Source organism: Oreochromis aureus, linkage group 14 (assembly GCF_013358895.1).
Source record: "Oreochromis aureus strain Israel breed Guangdong linkage group 14, ZZ_aureus, whole genome shotgun sequence".
NCBI lineage: Eukaryota > Metazoa > Chordata > Actinopteri > Cichliformes > Cichlidae > Oreochromis > Oreochromis aureus.
The window spans coordinates 7,416,434-7,438,062 of NC_052955.1; the positions used below are offsets into that span (position 1 = coordinate 7,416,434).

Consider the following 21,629-nt stretch of genomic DNA (forward strand, 5'->3'; position numbering starts at 1 on the left):
CTCTCAGCAAGCTACAAACACACACAGGCTCATTCTTATCAGGGTCCCGGGGACAAAAACATCACAAACATATTTAAATAACCACTGTAAAATTAGAACAGTCAAAGTTTATCATCTTGTCCACATCTGCCTACTATCACCAAACCTGCAGCTGCATAGCCCATGTCCACTCTGCTCCACAGTCAGCACCCTCCTCTGCTCTCCTGCTCAGGCCTGAAACTCGTTTGGCTGGTGTGCTCTGGATTTCACTCTTTATTTTCTCGGATTAGTTCTCCACACTATGGACTCTCTGCTCATTTAAACTGCAGTTCCTTTGTTGCTCAGAACACCAGCAACTCATCTTGTTTCTCAACCCTTTCAGTCAAACACCACATGGATACCACATGTTATTGTAAAAATTAATTTTTAAAATTTACCCCATGATTTTTTCTAAAATAGCTACATTTTTTTAGATGTTACCTATTTTTTTTTTTGCACCATCTATTTACAAATACTAATATGTATTTCAACTTCAAAGTCTGAAATAAAATAATAAATCATCTCAATCATCTGAAAAAACTAATAAAGGAGCTTTATCTTAATTTTAAATACTCATTTTGCCAAATCCTACTTACAATTAGAAGAATTAGATGATAATTAACAATTGTACAAGAAACTGCATCTTTGCCATTAGGCAATAACTTTGGTTGTTGCAGTATGGGGTCAAAACAACCCCTCCTGGTGGTTCTTGGAGGTTTGGAAAATCTGACAATTATAGTGTAGCGTATGGGTCCAACAGTACACACACACTGAAGAGCTCCACCTTAATGATTTGAGGTAGTGTAAGAGGCCTAATCAACTCAAGCTGCCATGCCCCTAACTCAATTATCCAGGTGGATGAGTAATAAGAACATTTACTCCCCTCAGAATTGTTATGAAAGGTGAAACTGTCTGTCTGTGGACGGCAAAACAGTTTTTTTTGGGGGGGGGGGGGTTGTACCAGTCTGTAAATATGCTGGAGTGGAGTATTTTAATATAGGAGTCTAAGGGGATTGACCCCCTGTTGGAGTCAGCCTCAAGCGGTGGCTAGACAACTGCAGTTTTTGCCACTTCAACGATGACTTCATTTTCACCTGTGTAACTTACCGCTTGGAAGTCCATGTATAAGTCCACAGAAGTCAGTGGTGAAATTGGAAATGCACACTTGCACAGGAGTTACAATGTGACTTCCAGGTCCTGATCCAAACATAGCATGAACACTGGCGGTATTGTATTACTGCCCAAGCAGGCAACCTTGAAGAGGATAGAATCCAAATTTCAATAAAGTAAGATTATTGCTTTTTAGGCACATTCAGGAAACCCTTTGATTACACCAATACTATTATGGACATTTCATTATCTGGGTGTAAATTACATTTTATATTTTGCTATTCTCCTCAGAGTGAAATTGAAGTGATAAAAGAAAAATCAGAAAAATAAATTAATGACATAAAGTTTAACTCTCTGTGGTCTAAGTCATCTTATGTGGTAACTCTAACCCCGATTAAAGGATTGACTTGCTTGTGGGCCTCCTCACAACCGAGATACAAAGATGGTCTTGAAAAATGTCTGTAAATCTGACAAGAAAAAAGTATCACACACATTATTATATAACAGTATGTAATCATCAGATCAAATAACTGCAACCACTCTTATTAAGAGTGTGCAAGAAGTCAACCAGCATTTACTTTCATTTACTTTTTTTCTTAAATGAACCATAAAAAGCCAAAATGTAACAATTTAAAAACTGACTTTGAGAGTTGTTGTCAGTGTGTGATTTTCTTAATAATTATCCCCATAGTTGTTTGTATGAAGTCTTTGTCACTTTTGTAATTGATTAGAAAGAACATTTATATTATAAGAACACTGAACAACAGTTAATTTGGTTAGCTTATAGCATAAGCATACTGGCAGTAAGGTTAATATTTGTGACAATAGAAACTATTATTTAAGTATATGTTTAAGTGGATCTGTCTACCTCTATTGTCATGCATTGTGGTTGCACTGGTTGAGTACGCACGATAAGCAATGTATTACTGACATGTGTCTGACAAGTTTAACAAAGTGGTCGCTCAGCGTGGGTAAGAATCAAAAATGGTGACAGTGGTTATTGACTGTGTTGTGAATATGAGACAGGATATAGCATAACTGACTTCACCGGAGGAGAAGAGTAAGCATCAGTACTGAGTGACTGAAAGTCCACCATACCAGAATGCTATTGCCCACAAAACCAAATCTCCTGAAACCAGCTTTGCAACCCTGCAAAGAAAATCTTGGGACAGGTGGTGGAAAAGGTTTGTCCTGTTCCAGGCACAGCAAGCCCAAGACAAACCAGCAACACAGTGTAGTGTCGATACTGTAGGAAGTCATTGGAGAAAAGCAAACTCAAATGCCCGGCATATGATAAGAAAAAAGTGCAGAGACAATCTTTTTGCAGGTAAATGTAAAGCATGCCCAGAACACAAAGAAAAGAAACCTGCACACAATACAGCAGAATGTGAGAGTGATAGCTAGAAGCAGTGACAAATAATTTCAATTCAGTCAACACTAAACAAGCCAATAGCACTTTTAGGAGGAATACTCCCATGTTGTAAACTTCCAAATAGTCTGTGGTGCTACAGTACTTGTTGCGTCACTCCAGTTAGCTTGCTCAAACCTGACCCAAAGCTTGAATATACCAAAATTGTACTGATAATATTAAAACTGATTTTTTTAAAAGAAATCTAAGACACCACAAAATATCGCAACTGAAATTTCAGGTGGATAATGAAGTTTTTTTTCCCAATAACTGGCAAATGACTCTAATGCTGTGAAACTTTTAAAGGTACACTGCAAAACATTCTGATAAAACAGATAGCACGGTTACACCAGAAAGGCCCACAGATTGACTGTGGTTAATGGGATAAAGAATAGCAGAGTATGCTGATGTGCTCACTGATGGATGTCTTGAGGGAGAAAATAAGAGAAACATGCAAAGCTGTTGAATATTCCAATGATGGAGCAGCTGAAGGAGGAACTGTAGGGCGTCCTGTGCAGAGGGATCGCCACTTCAGCTAATGCTGCATAAACTGGATCAGTGGAATAGTTATGGTGAAAAAACAGAACAGCTGATCGATGCGATGCATTGGTCCAAGACCCCTAAACAAGACTTTAAAGTGCAGACGCTTCTTATTACTAACCATTGAAGGATATATTCCCAGCTGCCAGATCTTTCCAAAGTCAATGTGTTTACAGTATGTGACGTCAAAAGTGGGTTCTGGCATATCAAGTAAGAGGATGAGTCCAGCTACCTTACACCATTCTCCATGTGGCTGCTACAGATAGCTGAGAATACCAATAGTTATAATCTGCTCCTGAGATCTTTCAGAGAAAACTGACACAAGCTCTAGATGACTGCTTGGGTTGTACATTATTGCAGCTGAGGTGCTGATCACAAGACAAAGAGAAATGCAAGAAGAAGCTGAATGTGATGATGGTGGAAAACTGAGACTGTGTCTAAACTGATATGGGCAAAAGAACATCAAACTGAATGCAGACAAGTTTAAACTGAGACAAAAGGAGGTTACATATATAGGACACCTCCTGAAGGCAGATGGACTAAAACCAGACACTGAAAAAGTGTATGACAGATGCCAAAACCAACAGATGTAGAAGGGGTCCAGAGGCTGCTGGGTATGGCGGATTACCTAACAAAGTTTTCCCACACCTCTCTGGTCACCATGAGGCACTGAAGCAATTAACACACAGACACTGTGAGTGGAAGTTTTCATCACAGCATGAGGATTTCAGTTCAGTTCAATTTTATTTATATAGCACCAAATCACAACAACAGTTACCTCAAGGTGCTTGATATTGTAAGGTAAAGACCTGGTAATAATACAGAGAAAACAGAGAAAACCCCAACAATCATATGACGTCAGAGTCACCAGCTCTAACTATATCCTTTGTCAAAAATTTAAGTTTTAAGCCCAATCTTAAAAAGCATTCCTCAAACTGACAGAGACAATTGCAAATGCAATTTTCTCCAGTCCTGAAACATTATAACCTACAGAAATAACTGATAGTGCAGTTTGATGCCTCAGACACAGGTTTGAGTGGAACACTTCTGCAGGAGGTTGAGACTATTGTCTTTGCAAGCAGTGACGCCATGTTCAAATGGAAAAAGAATCCTTGGCTCTGGTGTTCAGAATGGAAAAGTTCCACCAGTAAACATACAGCTGCAAAGTTATCGTTTAAAGTGCCCGTAAGTCATTAGAGGCCATAGTGAGAAAGCCACTACTGAGTGCTCCTAAAAAAATCAGAAAAAACTGTGTTATGCACTCAAAACTATGATTTGGATGTGGTGTATGTATCAGGAAATGATATGTTACTCGCCAACATTGAACAGAGCACGTCTTCCTGAATGTCCACCATTAATATGGTCTATCAGTCGGTATAGGACAGAGGATAATACACTGCAGATTCTCATTCAAAGGATACAGCAGAGATGGCTAAAAGATAAAGTAAAACAGTAAGTGAAATAAGGCCATACTTTATTTGCAAAACGCAATAGTATTCAGATGTGAAACCTGATAATATAAGGAGTAAGTTCATTTATCATTTACCGTCCTCACATCTTGGTGTGGAAAGTTGCTAGAGAATGCATCTACTGACATGGCATGAAGGACCAGATAAAGACATGTACAGCCAAGTGCGATATCTTCAGACTGGTGGACTTCACACAACCAACAGAAACCTTCCTTCCATGTAAAATGCCATAGACTACTTCATCAGCGTAGTTATTACCAATATTTTTGAGCAATAGACAATTAACCAGACACAAAGTCTACTACTGTGATAAAGAAACTGAAAGCTCAGATAATGGATCTCAATGTATATCTCAAGAATTCCAGAGATTCAGCAGACTGTGGGGAAAACAATTGCTCCCATAGAGCAATGATAAGACAGAATCTTCCATAAAGCTAGTCAAAAGACTCTTGTTGCAAGTTGCAGGACAGGATCCCTATCTTGCACTATTAGACCACTACAATCGCACATTATCATAAGGTCTGGAAACGAGTGCAGCTCAGAGATGGGTCAGCCACCATGCTGGAATACTGTTGCTAAAAAAAACCCAAAACAAGACTCCTGCAATCAAAAGTTGTGAGGACACAGCATGATCTGAAAAACAAACAGCATCAGAGTACCTGGTACAAATGATATGCTAGAAACCAGGTGACTGTGTGAGAGTACAGCCACTGGAACCTCACATACACTTAAGATTAGGTTGGGTACTTAAGTCCATTGACACTAGGTCCTATGAAGTCCAAATGGACTCTGATGGTGTGCTAAGGAGAAATTAGAGGCATGATTAAGAGTGGACACAAGGCAAAGTCTATTCAGAAATGTGTCCTTTGTTGCAATTCTTTCTTTTATTTTTCTTTCTCTCCACCAAGGTGAGGAAACTTCCTGATTGGTTAGGGTCTTTCTTTGAGGAGCCTGTGGATTTTCTCTGCCTGCATCGACCCAGTCTAGTCCAGCAAGATGCATGTTAGGTTAATTGGTGATTATATTGAAAGTTGTGTGGATATAGTCTCTGTTATAAACCAGTAACCTGTCCAGTATGTTCCCTGCCTCTCGCCCCAGAACAGTAGGCTGCAGCCTCCCCTCATCCCCAAGTTGTATAAGTGACAGTAAAACACTAAAAAATGCGTTGTACTGGAAATAGACACAACAAAAATATAAACAGCAATAATGTGTAGTTTGTGAACTTTAATGTTAAATTGCATGATTTTTTTTTTTTTACACACATCAGATACATTGTTAATATTTACATCGAACATAACTCAAAATCCCTAAAAACAAATAAAACAAAAACAGGTTAAACTGTTGAACTTTCTTTCATTATTTCAGTCAAAAGAGCTTATAATCTTAATATTTATTTGGGTTTTACTCTTCCACAAATGCGCAATGAAAGTCAAAAGAAATGTGATGTAGGCTTCCTTTACTGTATATGAATATTGTAAATTGTAAAAAAAAAAAAAGAAGAAGAAAAAAAAAAGAAAAACCATAGTAATAAAACAAAATGTTACAGTTTTACAAAACACAAATCAAAAGGTTAAAACAAACATGGCAATCATTGTCAGGACATCAAAAAGGAACAGAGTAAAAATGTATTTTTTTTTTTATAGATGTAAAGCCCAATTTCTAGCATATTATATAGTATGTAGTAGTACTTATCAATAATAATAATAATAATAATGATAATAATAATAATAAAAAGGAAGGATCTCTTGAAGACTAAATGTGTCACAAAAAGACAAAGATGTGTGTAAGTGTCTTTTCTCACAGCAGGTACAGCGATAACAAACTCCTTCAGTGGTTCAAACCAGATACCACTGCTTAAACTAAATGCTAGCACACATATCAAGCCATTGCAAGACAACAAGGTGAGCACAGGAGAAAGTCTCACAAGTTTTACTCTATTTCATTTACCATCACCATTAAGAGTAAACACTAAATTACCTTCAACACCTCAAGGGGTTTTTTTTCACATCGATCACAAACACAAGTATTTTCTTTTCTTTATTTTTTTTCCAAACGTACATCTGACATGGCAAAAAATGTGAACTTTCAGTTTATGCTAATTTTCTGTGTCTAGAGGACTTGCGTGTAGGAGGCGGTATCCTGAAATTGGCTCGTCAAGCATGTTAGCTTATGTATGGTCTGAAAGTAACAGTGTAAAATGGACTATGAAAATAGGTGGAGTGCTATCATATATAACTGAGTATTGTCTAAAAAAATACAGTAGCAAGCTTTTATCTTCGGTTCCTTAGATTGATTTAAACTTATTTAGGTTATAATAGTACAAATCATATTTAAAAAATATTTAAATATGTTAAGTGGGTGGGCTGTCCTTGAAAAAGCCTTTTCACTTTATCCATGATTTTTTTTTTTTTCCAGGACAACCCAAGCATGTGATTGTCTTCACCTTTTACCCGTACCAGTTATTTGATAACTCTGAACGAAAACAACCCAGAGACCAAAGAATATTTGGTCCAACTGTGGCCCACATTTGCAGATTTTTATGGACCATATTTGACCTTGACTGACTTCATTCATTCAGGAATGACCCTGCCTGCCTCAAATCTACCTCAAGTTTACTTTATGTGATCCAGGGGTGAGGTTTGTCTTGACATTTGAGCACGATATTTACTATAACCCATACTAAGCCCGGCTCATGATTTGCGGGCCATATCTGTCCTACACAATACTTGGTAGAGCCTTAGGTGACAAAAAGTCATCCAAATTAGGCCCAAATGCATCTGCTATCTGGGGATGGACCCATGAAGTAATGAACCTCAAACCAACCGCTGAACACACTTTCATATAAAGATATGAATAATACAGCATATGGTAAAAGGATAATGTAAACTGGGAAAGCGTAGCAAGTTGCCAATCAAGTATGTTTTTATTTCCCTTCAGATCATTTTAATGTAATTGCTAGGATGAAAGCAAATGGACAAAAAATCCAAGCAAAACTATGTCTTTGGCAACTACTGATAGATGACAATGAAAATAATAGTAGCCTGAAGGGAAGGATAATGAGACATGGAGAGTGAGCAGAAAGTAGGTACTGTTGGATCTCGAGCCCTTTGTTTTTCTTCTTAGCTTATGAGGATAACATTCTCTTCTAACAGTCCAAAGTAGCCAGTCAAACTTCATAACAGCAAAGCAATTATGAAAAGTAATGAAGGATCCAGCTGAAAGACTGCCAATTCACCTCTTCACATAACAACCCAGTCATTAACCGTCATTAAAGGGGTAGTCCATGTCATTACAGATTGATAATTAGTTTTACAAATTAATTGGCATTTCTTATATTTTTTTTAGTCCACCAGTAAACACCTGATCACACATACATTATAGTATATGACTTTCAAAGAAGCAAGCATATGATTGACAGACAAACAGAATACAAACAAAAGAACCACATTGCTATAAAAGGTCACTACCACTGTGGGAAATGTAAAAAAAAGAAATAGAGAAAACATTTTGAGTGGCATATTCTGTACAGACAGTTGGCAAAACCCAAAATATTCAAAGGTGAGGAGGCAATAAAAAGCAAACAGGATGAGTGGGCACATGTGAAGGGTAAAGGATTGAGTGGTGGAAGAGAGTAGCTGGTGGCGAGGATGCTAACATCACGAGATAACTGGGGTCCTATAGCTTCAGTGGAGCAAGCAGCACACAATACACAAGGGATTGAGGGACGCTTTCATATGGCAGGGGGAAGCCCACAAGTGTTTTAAGCCTATAGAGGAAACAGAAGCAAGATGGGGATAGATGCACATCTGTTCAGCAGAGCTTTGTTTTTCATGAAGCATTTGTGGCACTATCATGTTGCCTCTCGCTGAGATAATAGTTACGTGGCATGTCACACAGATTGCTCCTTTGGGAACGTGAATGGAGCTCGAGGGCCGTGGGTGGGGAAGCTCGTGTTGGAGTACATGGGCTCGTTGGAGGGGTGCTGAGTGTAAGGGTGCTGAGGCAGGAAAGTAACAGGAGGGTAAGCAGGAGCAGGCTGAGACTCGGGGAATTGTTCCATGTTGCAGACACGTTGGTAGCTCATATATTCAGCTGGGTTCAAAGGCTCTTCTGGATGCCTCCCAGAGTCCTGTGTGGAGATGGAAAAAAGAAGAAAATACTGCAGGGTCACAAAGTTTTTGATGAGAGTTGACTGAGCGACTTCACAGTAATACAGTACAATACACAGCAGAGCAGCGTCTTTTGAAGTATTCAAGCATTTTATGTCTTTAAATGATTTGGCCATGTCACACTTCCGCCATGTCACATATGCACAACACAACTTTTTTGCGCCGAGGGCCCTATATTCATGAATCACAAAGCTGCAGATCCTTTATTGTAGAAAAATACAGAAATAAAATATCTTTCAAATGCAAAATATTAGGGTCACATACAGGAAAAGATAAGAGTTATCACATTTTAAATTCAAAATTTTATTCTTGATGTTTTTTTCCTCAACATTTTCTCAACCACCTTCACAAGATTTAATTATGCAGTGTCAAAATCTAAAAATACTCTGTAGTTTAAAAACTCTCCATAACATGGTTCAAACCTCATTGACTCTAACTTACAAAATTATATTTATGTTAATAATCAGTGAGCCACTGATTTCACAGACCAAGACATATTATTTATGCTGTTATTATCTTATAAAGTATTTCTTTAAAAATAAATATCTACACAGAACAGCATGAAGTGTTTTGGTGTTGTAGTCTATCCTGCTTTTGTCAGTTTTTATGAAACAAAAGCAACCATTATTCTGATGTTACATGATGTTGTCAGAGGGGTCTGATTGTTCATCTGCTCTTTACAATGAAATGCTCTAAGTGCTACTTGAAAGCTTATAATGGCACTAAGATCTCTGATAGAGCAGCAAGTCCGCCTTCTCAGCATGTCAGTCACTTTGTTATGCTTGAACTGGGAATTTGGCTCAAACTTCGGAGTCGATGAGTTAGAATCAACAAATTCAGCTGGCAGAAAAGATGCAACTTTGGTATTTATTTTGTATTAAATGATAATTTAATTAGCACTTTTTTTTAGGTTCATCCTCATTATAAGCATCATTGATAGTGAATAAATGTGTTGTGTATGTACTTCACACTTTAATATCTGCATAAATGCGATTTCCCGACAGAAAAGGCAATTATACACCTACTTGTGGGTGACATTGACAGGTTAGATTTACCTCACTGAATATTCTGCATTACCATCAGCAATGCCTTTACTAAATTAAATTGTGCGCCAACATGTGATTTGGTAGGTGGGAAGTCAAGTTTCAAACATCATAATTGTGTTTTGCTGTTACATTTGTTGACACTCCTTCCCAGAGTGCTCCCTGTCCAATTCAACAGATCTGTGTTTTTTTTAAAGTAGCACAAACAGACGAAGCCATAAACTCACCAAAGTACATCACAGAAACTGAATTACCTTAGTGGCAGTGTAACGTTACCAGTCATGAATATAGTGCCCTCAGCACTGAACTGTTTTGGGGGACTCTGAGAAATTAAATTTCTAGCTTTTTAAAGAACGATAATTGAAGGTTCCCAAATTGAAATCACTGAAAACCTTAAGCAGCTCTAAATTGAATAGTGCTTTTAAAAGAATTACTTGGATGTGCTTGGAAATGAAGCGATTATAATAAAAATGAAATGAGGTGGTGAATAGAAAACATGCAAAACAAAACAAAATGATAAGAATGATAGTGAAAATGCAACTTACGAATAATCGTCAAGCATCTCTACATCTACGAAAACGATGATCCCAACTCTGTAAATATTGTGGTGGAGCAACAAAACCAGAAACAGACTTAAACCTGCCTACAAATCATTGCATTCATCAAAACAAAGTATAAAATTATGGATGACTCCATTACACAAAAAGCTAGCCCAGCAGAATAAATAAATAAACAAAAATAATACAATAATATAAATATAGTAAAATGGATAAAACATAAGGTACACATCAAGGAACTGTTAACAAGCAGGCAACCAGCACAATGACACAAAAAAAGATTTTTCAAATAGTATAATTCAAACCTCTGTATTGCTACATGTATGATATTTTGAGAGACAAAAGATGCTGTAATAGTAAAGCAAGGGGGAGTTGTTAATGGTGACAAGCTTGTGTGAAGGTGAACTGGATTTTTCACAGCGTAAGACATGCAAGTAAACCCCTCTTGACACACATGCGGCAGACATTGACAGAAGCGTCTGAAAAGCTTATTTGTTTCAGGTCAGTATCAAGGACCACTGAAGATGTTAAGAAAACTTTCTACTTTGTCATGTTATTAATTTCTTTTGTGTGCAGAAAAGACCTTGGTGATGTCAAGCAAAATTAAAAGCAGCAGTCTGAGGAGCAGTTTTTCCATCTTAAAGGTTTGTCTCAAGACATTTGGGATTTAGATTTGAAACTTTAGCAGACTGCTGCAGAAAAAGTCTGATTCAATGTTAGGTATTGTCCCTTTGAAGAAAAATACACCCTGCCTAATTCAAATACACTCTCGTACAAGTAAAAACCATGAATTCTCACATTCTAAGTTTGTGGACTGAATAAATAAAAGATTATTTGATTAAGAAAAAAAAATCCCCTCTTGCCGATGCGGGCGGTCTATCCTTCAAGCTCGGGTCCTCTACCAGAGGCCTGGGAGCTTGAGGGTCCTGCAGTATCTTAGCTGTTCCTAGGACTGCGCTCTTCTGGACAGAGATCTCCGATGTTGTTCCTGGGATCTGCTGGAGCCACTCGCCTAGTTTGGGAGTACCTAGTGCTCTTGTTACCACTGGGACCAGTGTTACCTTCACCCTCCAAATCTTTTCAAGCTCTTCTCTGAGCCTTTGGTACTTCTCTAGCTTCACATATTCCTTCTTCCTGATGTTGCTGTCATTCGTGATCATTACAGCAACATCAGGAAGATGGAACATGTGAAGCTTGAGAAGTACAGGGGGGGCGGGGGGCTCAGAAAAGAGCTCAGAGAAGAGTTATATACCATGCAGTAATTTGACATTCTTTCTTACAAAGAATATTAAGTTAGCATGCAGATAACAACTGGAAACTACTAATCTGGTTATTTTGTACATTTAAAGTATGACCAACAAAAAGATTAAGTAAATTAAATCAAAATGTAACAAATTAATAATGGAAACATAAGTGGATGAGAATGGATGGAAGGATGGATGATGGGTGGAAAACATTGTGGTATGTATTTTATTATTGTATTAATTGTCTTAATTTAGCTATTTATTTATTTAAATATGTGTCAGTTAAAAATGTGTCACAGCAAACACCCTGTAAAATTGTTTTTGCACCTCCATATATTTTTTAAAAAAAGAAGAAAAACTCCATCCAGGCAGTCTTTTTTCCCTGTTTTTGTTTGAGCTGCATTATCCATCCACAAATTCATGCTTCATGCTTGGTCTGCACCTGTCATCAGGCGTACGCGCTGCACAGGTCACCAGTCTATCTCAGGGCTAACACAAAGAGACAGCCATTCACTCTTATGTCCACACCTTCAGCCAATTTAGAATCATCATTAAACCTCTGCATGTCTTTGGAAGACACAAAGTTCCAAACATGCAAAAAAACAAAAAACAAAATGTACTCTTGCTATGATAAATCAGACTTTTTTTGTCTCTGTCCCAGACATTCTAGAATTGGTGTTCATCTATAAAAAAAAGACTATTTAATTAGCAGAACATTGGAAGAGCCAGGCTTTGATGCTTGTATTTTGAATTTTAAAATATCACTGCAGTTTGTAGATTAAATGACTCAAATGCAGGATACCAACAAAAATCGAACCTTTATTAAAGGCAGCAAACAGAACATCAAATCCAACTGGACCGGACTTTTTATACGCATAAGGTAATCAGGGAAACTCAAAGCAAGACAAAAGAGACAACTGACTATTAAAGTACAACATTAATTGACAAGAGGATTCAACAAAACACAGTGACATGAAAACACTAAAATGATAGAAACACAAGGGAAGCTAGGATGAAGAACTTAAAGCACAAAACAAAACAATGAAAATCACACAACAGACCTAACCAAAGATTTCAAATATTACAAATGATCAGACTTATTGTGGAATACAAGGAAATCAAGACATGAATGTTAAACACTGACTCAAGATTAAATCAAACTGGTGGCAACAGTAAAACAGACACACACAGACACACACTTTTTTTTTTGTTAAATTCATGCTATTTTTTTTTTTTTTTTAACTTAATGGTGACTCTGAACAGAGGCCAGTTTGAAAGCATCTTTTCTGTAGCTAACAAATTCCAGAGTTCCATTAAACTGCTGGGCAGTGAGCCCAGGAGTTTTGATGATTTAGGACAATTGCCTATCTGAAGCTGTGTAATTATTTTTGAAGGGAAATTAAATGCAAAGGTCATTTATGGAAAAGAGTTTTTTGGAATTAAGATTTAAAGGAGTACAAGACAAGACATTTTTATCAGCCTACTTATCAGTGTTATTTCCCCAATCAAAGTGTGTTTAAATAAGGAATGGCCATTACTCGAGGTATTTACTGCCCACAAGAAATGAAAAAATAAAGCTGACTGAGTCCTGTCTGAAAAATGTGATCCTGAACATTACAATTAAACGTTCACTAACAAGATATTTAATAAGCTCACACTTAACATTAGCTTAGATTATTCTTTATTTTTAATTACTATACTGCCCTATAGTTTCCATATCTCATAAATGAGCACACAATTCCTTTAAACCACTCTAAATATTTTTGACTTTTAGCAATGGTTAAACAGTTAATAATAAAATAATATTAGAGGAACTCAATATTTCAATAACGTCACTGGGTTTTTAAAAAAATATATCTTAAATACATTAACCAGAAACTTTTGAGTGTACAGCTCAAAATTTAGATGTACAGCTTATAGGTAATAGTTGTAAATGTTGTGAAAAAATATATCTCAGTATTAATATAGAATAAGTTAACAGTGAGTTGAGACACAATGTGTTTATTTAAATTATATCTCTTTGGTAATTTAACTGTTGTGCATTTGTTGCTTAAGTCTAACTCTGGTGCTATAGGTCAGAACGGCACGCTTATGACTTTGGCAAGTTCATTGTCCCAGAACATTATCCAGTCAGTGATTACATTTGTCTGTATACGTTATTAAGGCAGCGATAAGGGTCACACATAGACACAGAAAGTCTATAAATGAAACAAGGTTGTTCTCAAACACTGAAACTGCATTTAAGCTTAATATAGATGACAGAGGACAACTGAAAACCTTCGACATGCCAATGCTCTTCTTTCTTTCTGTCATGTGAGCAGAAGCAGATTGAACATTTGATGACACAGAGATAGTCCATCTGCAGTTAAATGTAGCTTTCCCTTCACTAGATCTGATCATGAACTGAGATTGTACTATTGTCCCTTATTTCAGGCCACCATGATTAATTTTATCTTCACTAAACCATCTGTGACTTAATTTGACATTTTTATTACAGTTTGTAGTTAATAAATGTACCTTGAATTGCACTGGCTGGGTGAATTTATTTTGATAGCACAAACTTGTTGGCAGACAATATAATAAGTGTTCAATTTTGTTATTATTTTTTGTTAAAAACCTCATCCTTCTATTTATATAGGATATTCATCTTCCATTTTATAGTACACATGAATAGTATAGCGCAGTGCGTTTCCTTCTAAAAAGCTCCATTTGCTGGATATAAAAAGTGTTACACTGAACATTACAACCTTAAAGTAGGCTTGAAGTAGAATGTGTATGTTTTCCTTCTTATAAATAAAAAATAAAGACATTTCTTGGAGCTGTTTCACATTAAAAGTCGACATGCTTTGTTTCGGAGAGCACTGCACATTGCACCATCAGTCACCATTGATCCATGGTTTCACAAATTACACATCTTACTCGTTCCAGCATTTAATTGAAGAGTAATTGGATTTATTGACCCTTGTGGTTTGATTTATTCCCATGTTGCTCAGCATCTGTGCTTCAGGCCATGTTCACTCCAAAATAAAAGATTTGTCAAAAGTCCGTAATTCAACACAGTAATATAGCTGATATTTATGGTTTTGTGGAGCTCACTTAAACTTCCAGTATCATTTTATTCCACTTGAGGAAAAAAAGAAAAACAACCACAGCCTGCCTACCAGCGCTGGTTTTATCTAGCATCAGTATCCAGACAGCTAAGGCCAGAAAGAAGAACAAGAAGACAACAACAAGCGCATAAGATGCCCTATTCTATCTAAACCTAATAAACATAAACTACATCAACAAACACAAAAGGTCAAATTAAGTGGATATTTTTAAAAAGGAGCATCAATAACTTTGACAGTATGGTTCCGTTCAAACAAACAGTATGAAAACAATATAAAAGGCTAATTGTGTTACCAGTTTCACAGTGTTTTGGAGGATCTGGATAAAATTCAAAAAGCATTTGAAATGTAAAACTTCAAAAGACATTTAAATTATTTTACTCTGTAATTGGATTATATTCATAGTAAAGTCAGATTAAAGAAAAGAAAAAAGAAGCTTTAGGATTTTCTTCTAACTTTGTTTAAATGTAAAGCAAAAGCGCACAAAAAGAACCATCACCTGTGCATACTTAAAAAATGAAAGCTAATCTAAATGAAATCTGATTCACCTTGAAGTCATTTTAAGTACGGGTATATAAAGAGTAGATAACATAACCTTGGAGAATGATGGTACAAATAAGTTTTCACATCTGATAATGTAATAGCTCTGTCAAAGCCAGCGGATGCTAGAAAAATACAATCAGGCTGTGATTAACAGTTCGCTGATTTATTTCACTGATTACTTCTAAATCACAGGCCAAAGGTGAACTGCACAGGCAGAAAATGAAATGATAATGTTGTCACCCTGGATATAAACTAGTGGTTGAGTCTCTGGCTCAGCAAGCACAGATTTTATTGAATGGTGTAACCCCGTGACTGGAGCCAGCCAAGACAAGGCTTATTACAAACAGGGAATGTCAACAGGCATTTCCCCAGAGAAGTTAATGTTGGAACAGTGTGCCATCCGTTATAGAGCTGCTGACTGAACGTGTTACATAAACTAACAGAAGAAGTAAATCAATAAACATTAATTTTTCTGCTTTGTCTCAGAACTGTGGAATGTGAATGTTGAACAGATCCAATAATCTGTTTCCATCAGATACCAGTTTTCAGATACTGTCATCTACTGTTTTTGCCCAGTGCTGGAAAAATGTGTTGACTTCTAGTTTTGTAAAAATGTTATTATTATGATTACACATTTCTAACACTAAAAATGGTAATCCTTTGCGGTTTTGTTTAATCATTCAGGTTTACCTGTTTTAACAGTTTTTAAACCCTCAGCCATAAAAGGCTGATGAGGTGTTGTCATCACCCCTTTGGGCAGGCAGGCGGTAAGGGTCTAAGTTTTGAAGTTTTATGAAAATCTTGTGAATGCAATAACTCGAGAAGAAAGACACCCAGGGTTTTCAAAATGATACCCTCAGTGTGTCCACTAAAAATCAAGGGTGAGTCAGAGTCTCAGTGACCTCGACCTAACCCACTAAACAGTGGGCGTCAGATAGATGTGCAGATCATGTCTACATTGGGTCCGTTGGTCCATGACCAATTTGGGACATCTATACGATGTCCAAACTAGGTCCAGAAGATGTCCAACCATGAAACAACTTTAAAGTCAGTATGATGCTCAACACTTGAACTTTGGACTTAATTTAAGTTAATTTTTCTGGAAATCATCTGGACGTCTATGACAGGTGCAAGAAATTTACATGATTAATGATTAATATCAATATTGTTGTTATCAACATAATACATCTGAATATGGGTTATGTATAAAAAAGTACATATGGGTATTTTTGGGGGGTGATTTTACATTTTGCTGTTTTTCTTCTACTGCTTTCTTTTATTTCAATTATTCAAATTGTTTGTTTGTAACCAGTTTAAAAATGTCATTTATTAAAATGTGTTGAAATATTAAAAACATTGAAATCCATGTTAAAATATAAAATAAAAATGTTTAAAATATTTAGAAAAATGTTAGACTTCCTTTTAAAAGGAATATGATATGTTTAACAAGTTTAAAAGAGCATTTGCATTATATTTGGTTAATTTTTACAAGTATCCTGTTGTATTGTGAAGACCTTTCTAAGAGGAAGTAAATGTGGTTGTGATCAGTAGCAAGACTGAGAGAAGTTGTGATGGAATGTACGAGAAGATTGTGCAAGTGTGTATGAACTGGATTATCTGCTCGACAGTCTTTGTCGACACACACATTTTGCAAACTGCCTTTGAGAAACTCGGGACATTTCTGCTCCAAATCCACCGTGCAGCAGCTCACTTTTTTTAGTGTCAAGAGCCCGCGCCATCTTGGAGACGTCTGCTGATCACTCTGCATTCCTTCACACATAATTGTTTCGGTACATAAAACATGGGCCTACAAAGACTATATAAGCAGCATTAAAACAAGGTCTAAAATGAGTCTGGCATTGAAAACATGTCCACAACAAACACATTTGGACTATTAGTAGCCAGTACATGGAGGTCCTACAGATCTCAACACTAGACGTTCAGCAGATGTAGAAAAAAAAAAGACATGTGGCATTACAAAACAACCCCTTCAGTGGACCAAAATGTATGTCCAAAATGACTTATAAAAGACGTCACTCCGTTGTCACTTTGCACAGTGGAAAAGATCAAAGGTCATAGGTCAGGTTTTCTGAAACTCTTGTGAATGCTATCATTCAAGTAAGATGTTATCTAGGATTTTGATACTATATCTACTGAAAACTACATCTACTAGGAGGCAGAGGGATACCACTGACCACAATATTTTTAAAAGTTATGATACTTTGACACAAGACTTTCTTCTTTCTTTCTTTCTTTCTTTCTTTCCTTCTTTCTTTCTACCATAAAACTAATACACTCTTTACATCTTTCACTTACAGGATGTGAGTGTGATGAAGATTTTGTGAACCCAAAACCAGAAATAATTGTATTTAACTGTGGATATTTTTTGGACGAGTTCCTCCAGCATGCAGCTGCCAAAGGTTTAATAGCAAAGATAAGTCTTGGGTGTTAGTAAAGACTTGGCTCCACATCAAAGCTGGGGTACTGTATGCAAGAATATTGAAATCTGTAATTTATTTAGCCTTAATCTCAGGATGGTGCAGTAGCACATTTTATTGATATATTGTCTTTTTGGTAACAAAAAAAAATAATGCTTCTTTTTTAAAATTTCAACTGGTTTTAATCCATATTTAAATATTTACCAGTATCTACACTAAATAGACTATGTTTCTTTTCTCTTATGCAAATAGTTCTTAGGCTTAAAATCTTACTACACTACACAAAATACATGAGACCATTTCTCAGTACATTCAGTGCACCCTTGCAATAATAAGGTGCATTTAAACTGTCAGTGCTACTGATGCTTCTGCTAGACTAGTTGTCTGGTAATTTACAAACAGTTGCTACTACTACTCTACTGGCTGCTTGTTATGTAGCTTTTTATTAGCCTTGCCCCCACCTGACATTCACTTGTAGGCACCGACTTTATTGGTAGTTTATTGCTGTCACTCTCCAGTCTCTGTTGGGCTGTGCTGCATTGCATGAATGCTTGCCTGAAGTAATCCTTTGTCGTTTCTCTCTCTCTCTCTTTTGCTAATATAAAATACGTAATGCAAGTCCAATCTTTTTTGTTACATCTCTGGCCATCTCTGCACTCACTCAGGTTTGAACAAGTTTGAGCTCCCTGTGTAGAAATATGGAAATATCACTATAGTCCTTTCTTCAGACTTTGTCTAAACAGTGTAAGTTAGAAAAAACTAATAATACATATAAATACAACACTGTGCAAAAGTGCCATCATCATTTCTTTATGCCTTGCTTTGAAGGATAGGACATTAGCTGCTTTTTCTCTCATTTTCAGTCCAGTCCTTGTTTTTGTTTTTTTTTTGCCACCTAGAACTGACCTATGAAAATGTCAGTATAAAAATGGCACCTCACTCAAAGGATGAACCCATTTTGTGTCAATACATTACAAACAACTTACTTAACTATAAATAAGTAACTCATCATAAGCATTCTGCAAAAACATTGTTTTCCATTTCTTCAGTTGAATAAAAAAATGCACAAATATAAAAAGTATGCACAAAAACATAAACACAATTTTTGCACCAACAAGGTGATTGCTAAAGCGTTACTAGCTGGAAATTTGGCATGTCTTCGCCTGATGTACAGTGTGTCCTTATAAAATGCGAGGAAACTGGAGAAGTGGGGCACAAAAGAATAAGTGTCAGGCCTTCAGAACTATCTATAGCCGATGGACAGTACTTATACTATCTGCTGAAATCTTTAAAATACAGTGGAAGCTCTGTCAGGGTTTTGGCTGAATTTCAGTGAGTGGTGTTGGAGAAATTGATGGAATTATGGGCTCCATCAGATTTTTACCTACCATGCAAAGCCATCTGGAAAGAGTAATGGGTTTATTTTTTTAGCATACAGTACTAGTGAAATAAAATGATGCCTGGAGAGAAACACAGAGGTCTGGGCACAGAGTGAAACACAGTGGCCAGACCTCAACATTTTTGAATCGGTCTGGGATCATTTTGACAGAGAACGGAGCCAAAAATGGTCAGCAACCAATGAAGAATACATTGGAAATCCCTTCATAAACCCTGGAGAACTATTCCTGAAGACTAATTAAAAAAATGACAAGAAAACTTGTATAAGTTCATTCAGCCTGTGTTGAAGGATAAAGGTGGTGATAGCAAATACTGACTTTCAAGTTTGTTATAATTGTTCTTTTTCTTGTTTTACTAGCAAACCCCCCCCACAAGCACCATAGCTTAAGAATATGGCACAGTCCAATGGATAACTTAGAAATGAATAGAACAGAGTAGCATTTTATTGTCATTGTACATGTATGATGACATTATGGAATAAATTAGGAAATTTAAATAAATACATAAAAACATTTTATAGTAAAATTGTTGTCACTCTGCAATGCAACGTTTGCTCTGCATTTGCAGGGACAGGCTAGTTTACTCTACATTCAAAAAAAATGAATGTGTTCCATCTGAATTGTCAAACTGAAGCATATTTTCTCTGTGTTGTTCTTTGTTTTATTATTGTGTTGATGAGTTGAATAACTGACAGACAAACTCTTCCACAACAGAACTTTTAGTTTAACTGAACTGTTATGTGTAGGTCTATTTATTGATGGCACACATTCTAATTTACCCTTGTTGTCACATTGGGTCATCAAGAGGCAAATAATTAGAACTAAGTAGATGAGCCCAGCTTCTTGTCTCCTGGCAACAAGCTAGACTCCTCTGTTTATTGTCGTCTTTTGTTTGTTTTAGTGTAAGACATCACAGAGCGTCTGGGTTGAGGAAAGTGTTTGTTATTTACGGACATCACGTCCTGTGATTTCTGGCTACTTAGCTGCTCAAAATTCAAACAGTATCTCCTGATACCATCTGGGGCTGCCAGTGAGTGAATACCTAATGTAGCTTTAAATTTTTTGCTCTCTAGAGATGTCACACCTGCAAATTACTTCAATAGTAAATCTGAAATTGCAGTTTAGGGCAACAAGTAGTAATAATGGTGCTTCTGTTATCACATAAAGATTCTCGTTCCAGCTTTGTTAACTAATGCAAAACATTCATTTTAAGATGTGATTTCTCAAAGCTTGTAACGCAGTAATGCATTTTATATCTACATTTAGCTCATTTAGCTAAAATTTGAAAAAAAAACCCACAACAACTAAATTCTGCAACAGTGTTTTATGAACACACACTTTGCACTACTTCTCTTCATGCCTTTAACCTTGAAGCCTCCTGGCTTGGCTGAACAACAACTTGCAGAAACACACAGAAACCAGTCTAACCAGTTTAGCAGCACAGCGATTTGTGCCCCTGTCCCACTTTCCTGTATGTGTATAACGAGTATTTCAAGTGGTGTAGATGACTGTTTGCATGTGATGGAAGGATTTCTCCCAGCTGTCTTGACTTGGGTACAGATCAGACATCAGAGTAGAGTCTTGTAGATGAGAGCATGTTTCCTCTGCTACCAATCAGGGCTGTCAAGTGTGTCATAATCACTTGACAACCACCTTTGGCGTGTGCGCAACTGCTCAGAAAAGTATTTTACATATCATATCTTCAATATTTTACATTATTTCGCCATTAAGTCAAAAAAGTGACATAAAAACACACTAAAGAACTATTTCATTTTGTTTTTATAAGACCAGAGATGTTCAAAATCCCAAATGTTTTTTCATGCAGAATAGTCATGCTGCTAATTCTCACACATTATTGACAGGAATGCTCTACAGATTTCTCTGGAATCAGACTTCATGCATAAAGAGACTAAAAGGAGCATCAAGAAAACATGAAGAAAAGGAGTTAAAAATTGTTTTGTCTTTGCCAGCGAGCCATATTTTGCGTGACATTTTCTGAAAATTATAGAGCACTGGTGTGGCGGATCTTATATTCTCTCACTACAATGTGCTTTCTGTACCACACGTCTCTGCTCGAGTGCTGTTGTGTTAAATAACACCCTAAAAATCACTCTGCTTCAATCAAACTTTCTGAAGAGCAACATGGGGGATATCAAAAGATGACCAAGGCTGAAGAGGAAGGTAGACAAGGGAACCATGTGGAGCATATAAAGGAAGGTCAGTGCATGTGAAAAGGGTATGAACGAAGGGATGGGGTGCATTGGTCTGTATACCTTGAGGCCAAAGTCTGAGGGGAAAGGCCTATAATGGCATGCGCTAGTGTGAGCTAGGCTGGATGGTTGCATACTCGACAAGATCCCCAGGGCCAGTGTGAGCAGAGCTTCGTGGGCTTGGAGAGGAGGCCAAAGCTGCAGTATCCAGCTCCGCATACTGGACATCACAGTCCTTGTGGCCAGAGTTCTGGAGACAAGAGAGGTGAAAGTGTGTGAGGAGTGAGGCAGCCAAAAAAATGAGAGTGTGAAAAAGATAGAAAGCTGACGAGAGAGAGAAAGAGAAAGTGGGAGAGAGCAAGTGAAAGGCAGACAG

General features: G+C 36.9%; 1 protein-coding gene across 1 annotated transcript in view; it reads right to left on the reverse strand.

The window, feature by feature from the left end:
- Positions 1-5,780: 5,780 nt before the first annotated feature.
- LOC120432805 overlaps positions 5,781-21,629 on the reverse strand; it is a 37,663-nt gene continuing 21,814 nt past the window's right edge. Inside the window, exon 5 of the mRNA XM_039598013.1 lies at positions 5,781-8,674. Coding sequence (XP_039453947.1) covers positions 8,435-8,674 — 240 coding nt within the window. The 3' untranslated portion in view covers positions 5,781-8,434. The remainder of the gene's footprint in view (positions 8,675-21,629) is intronic.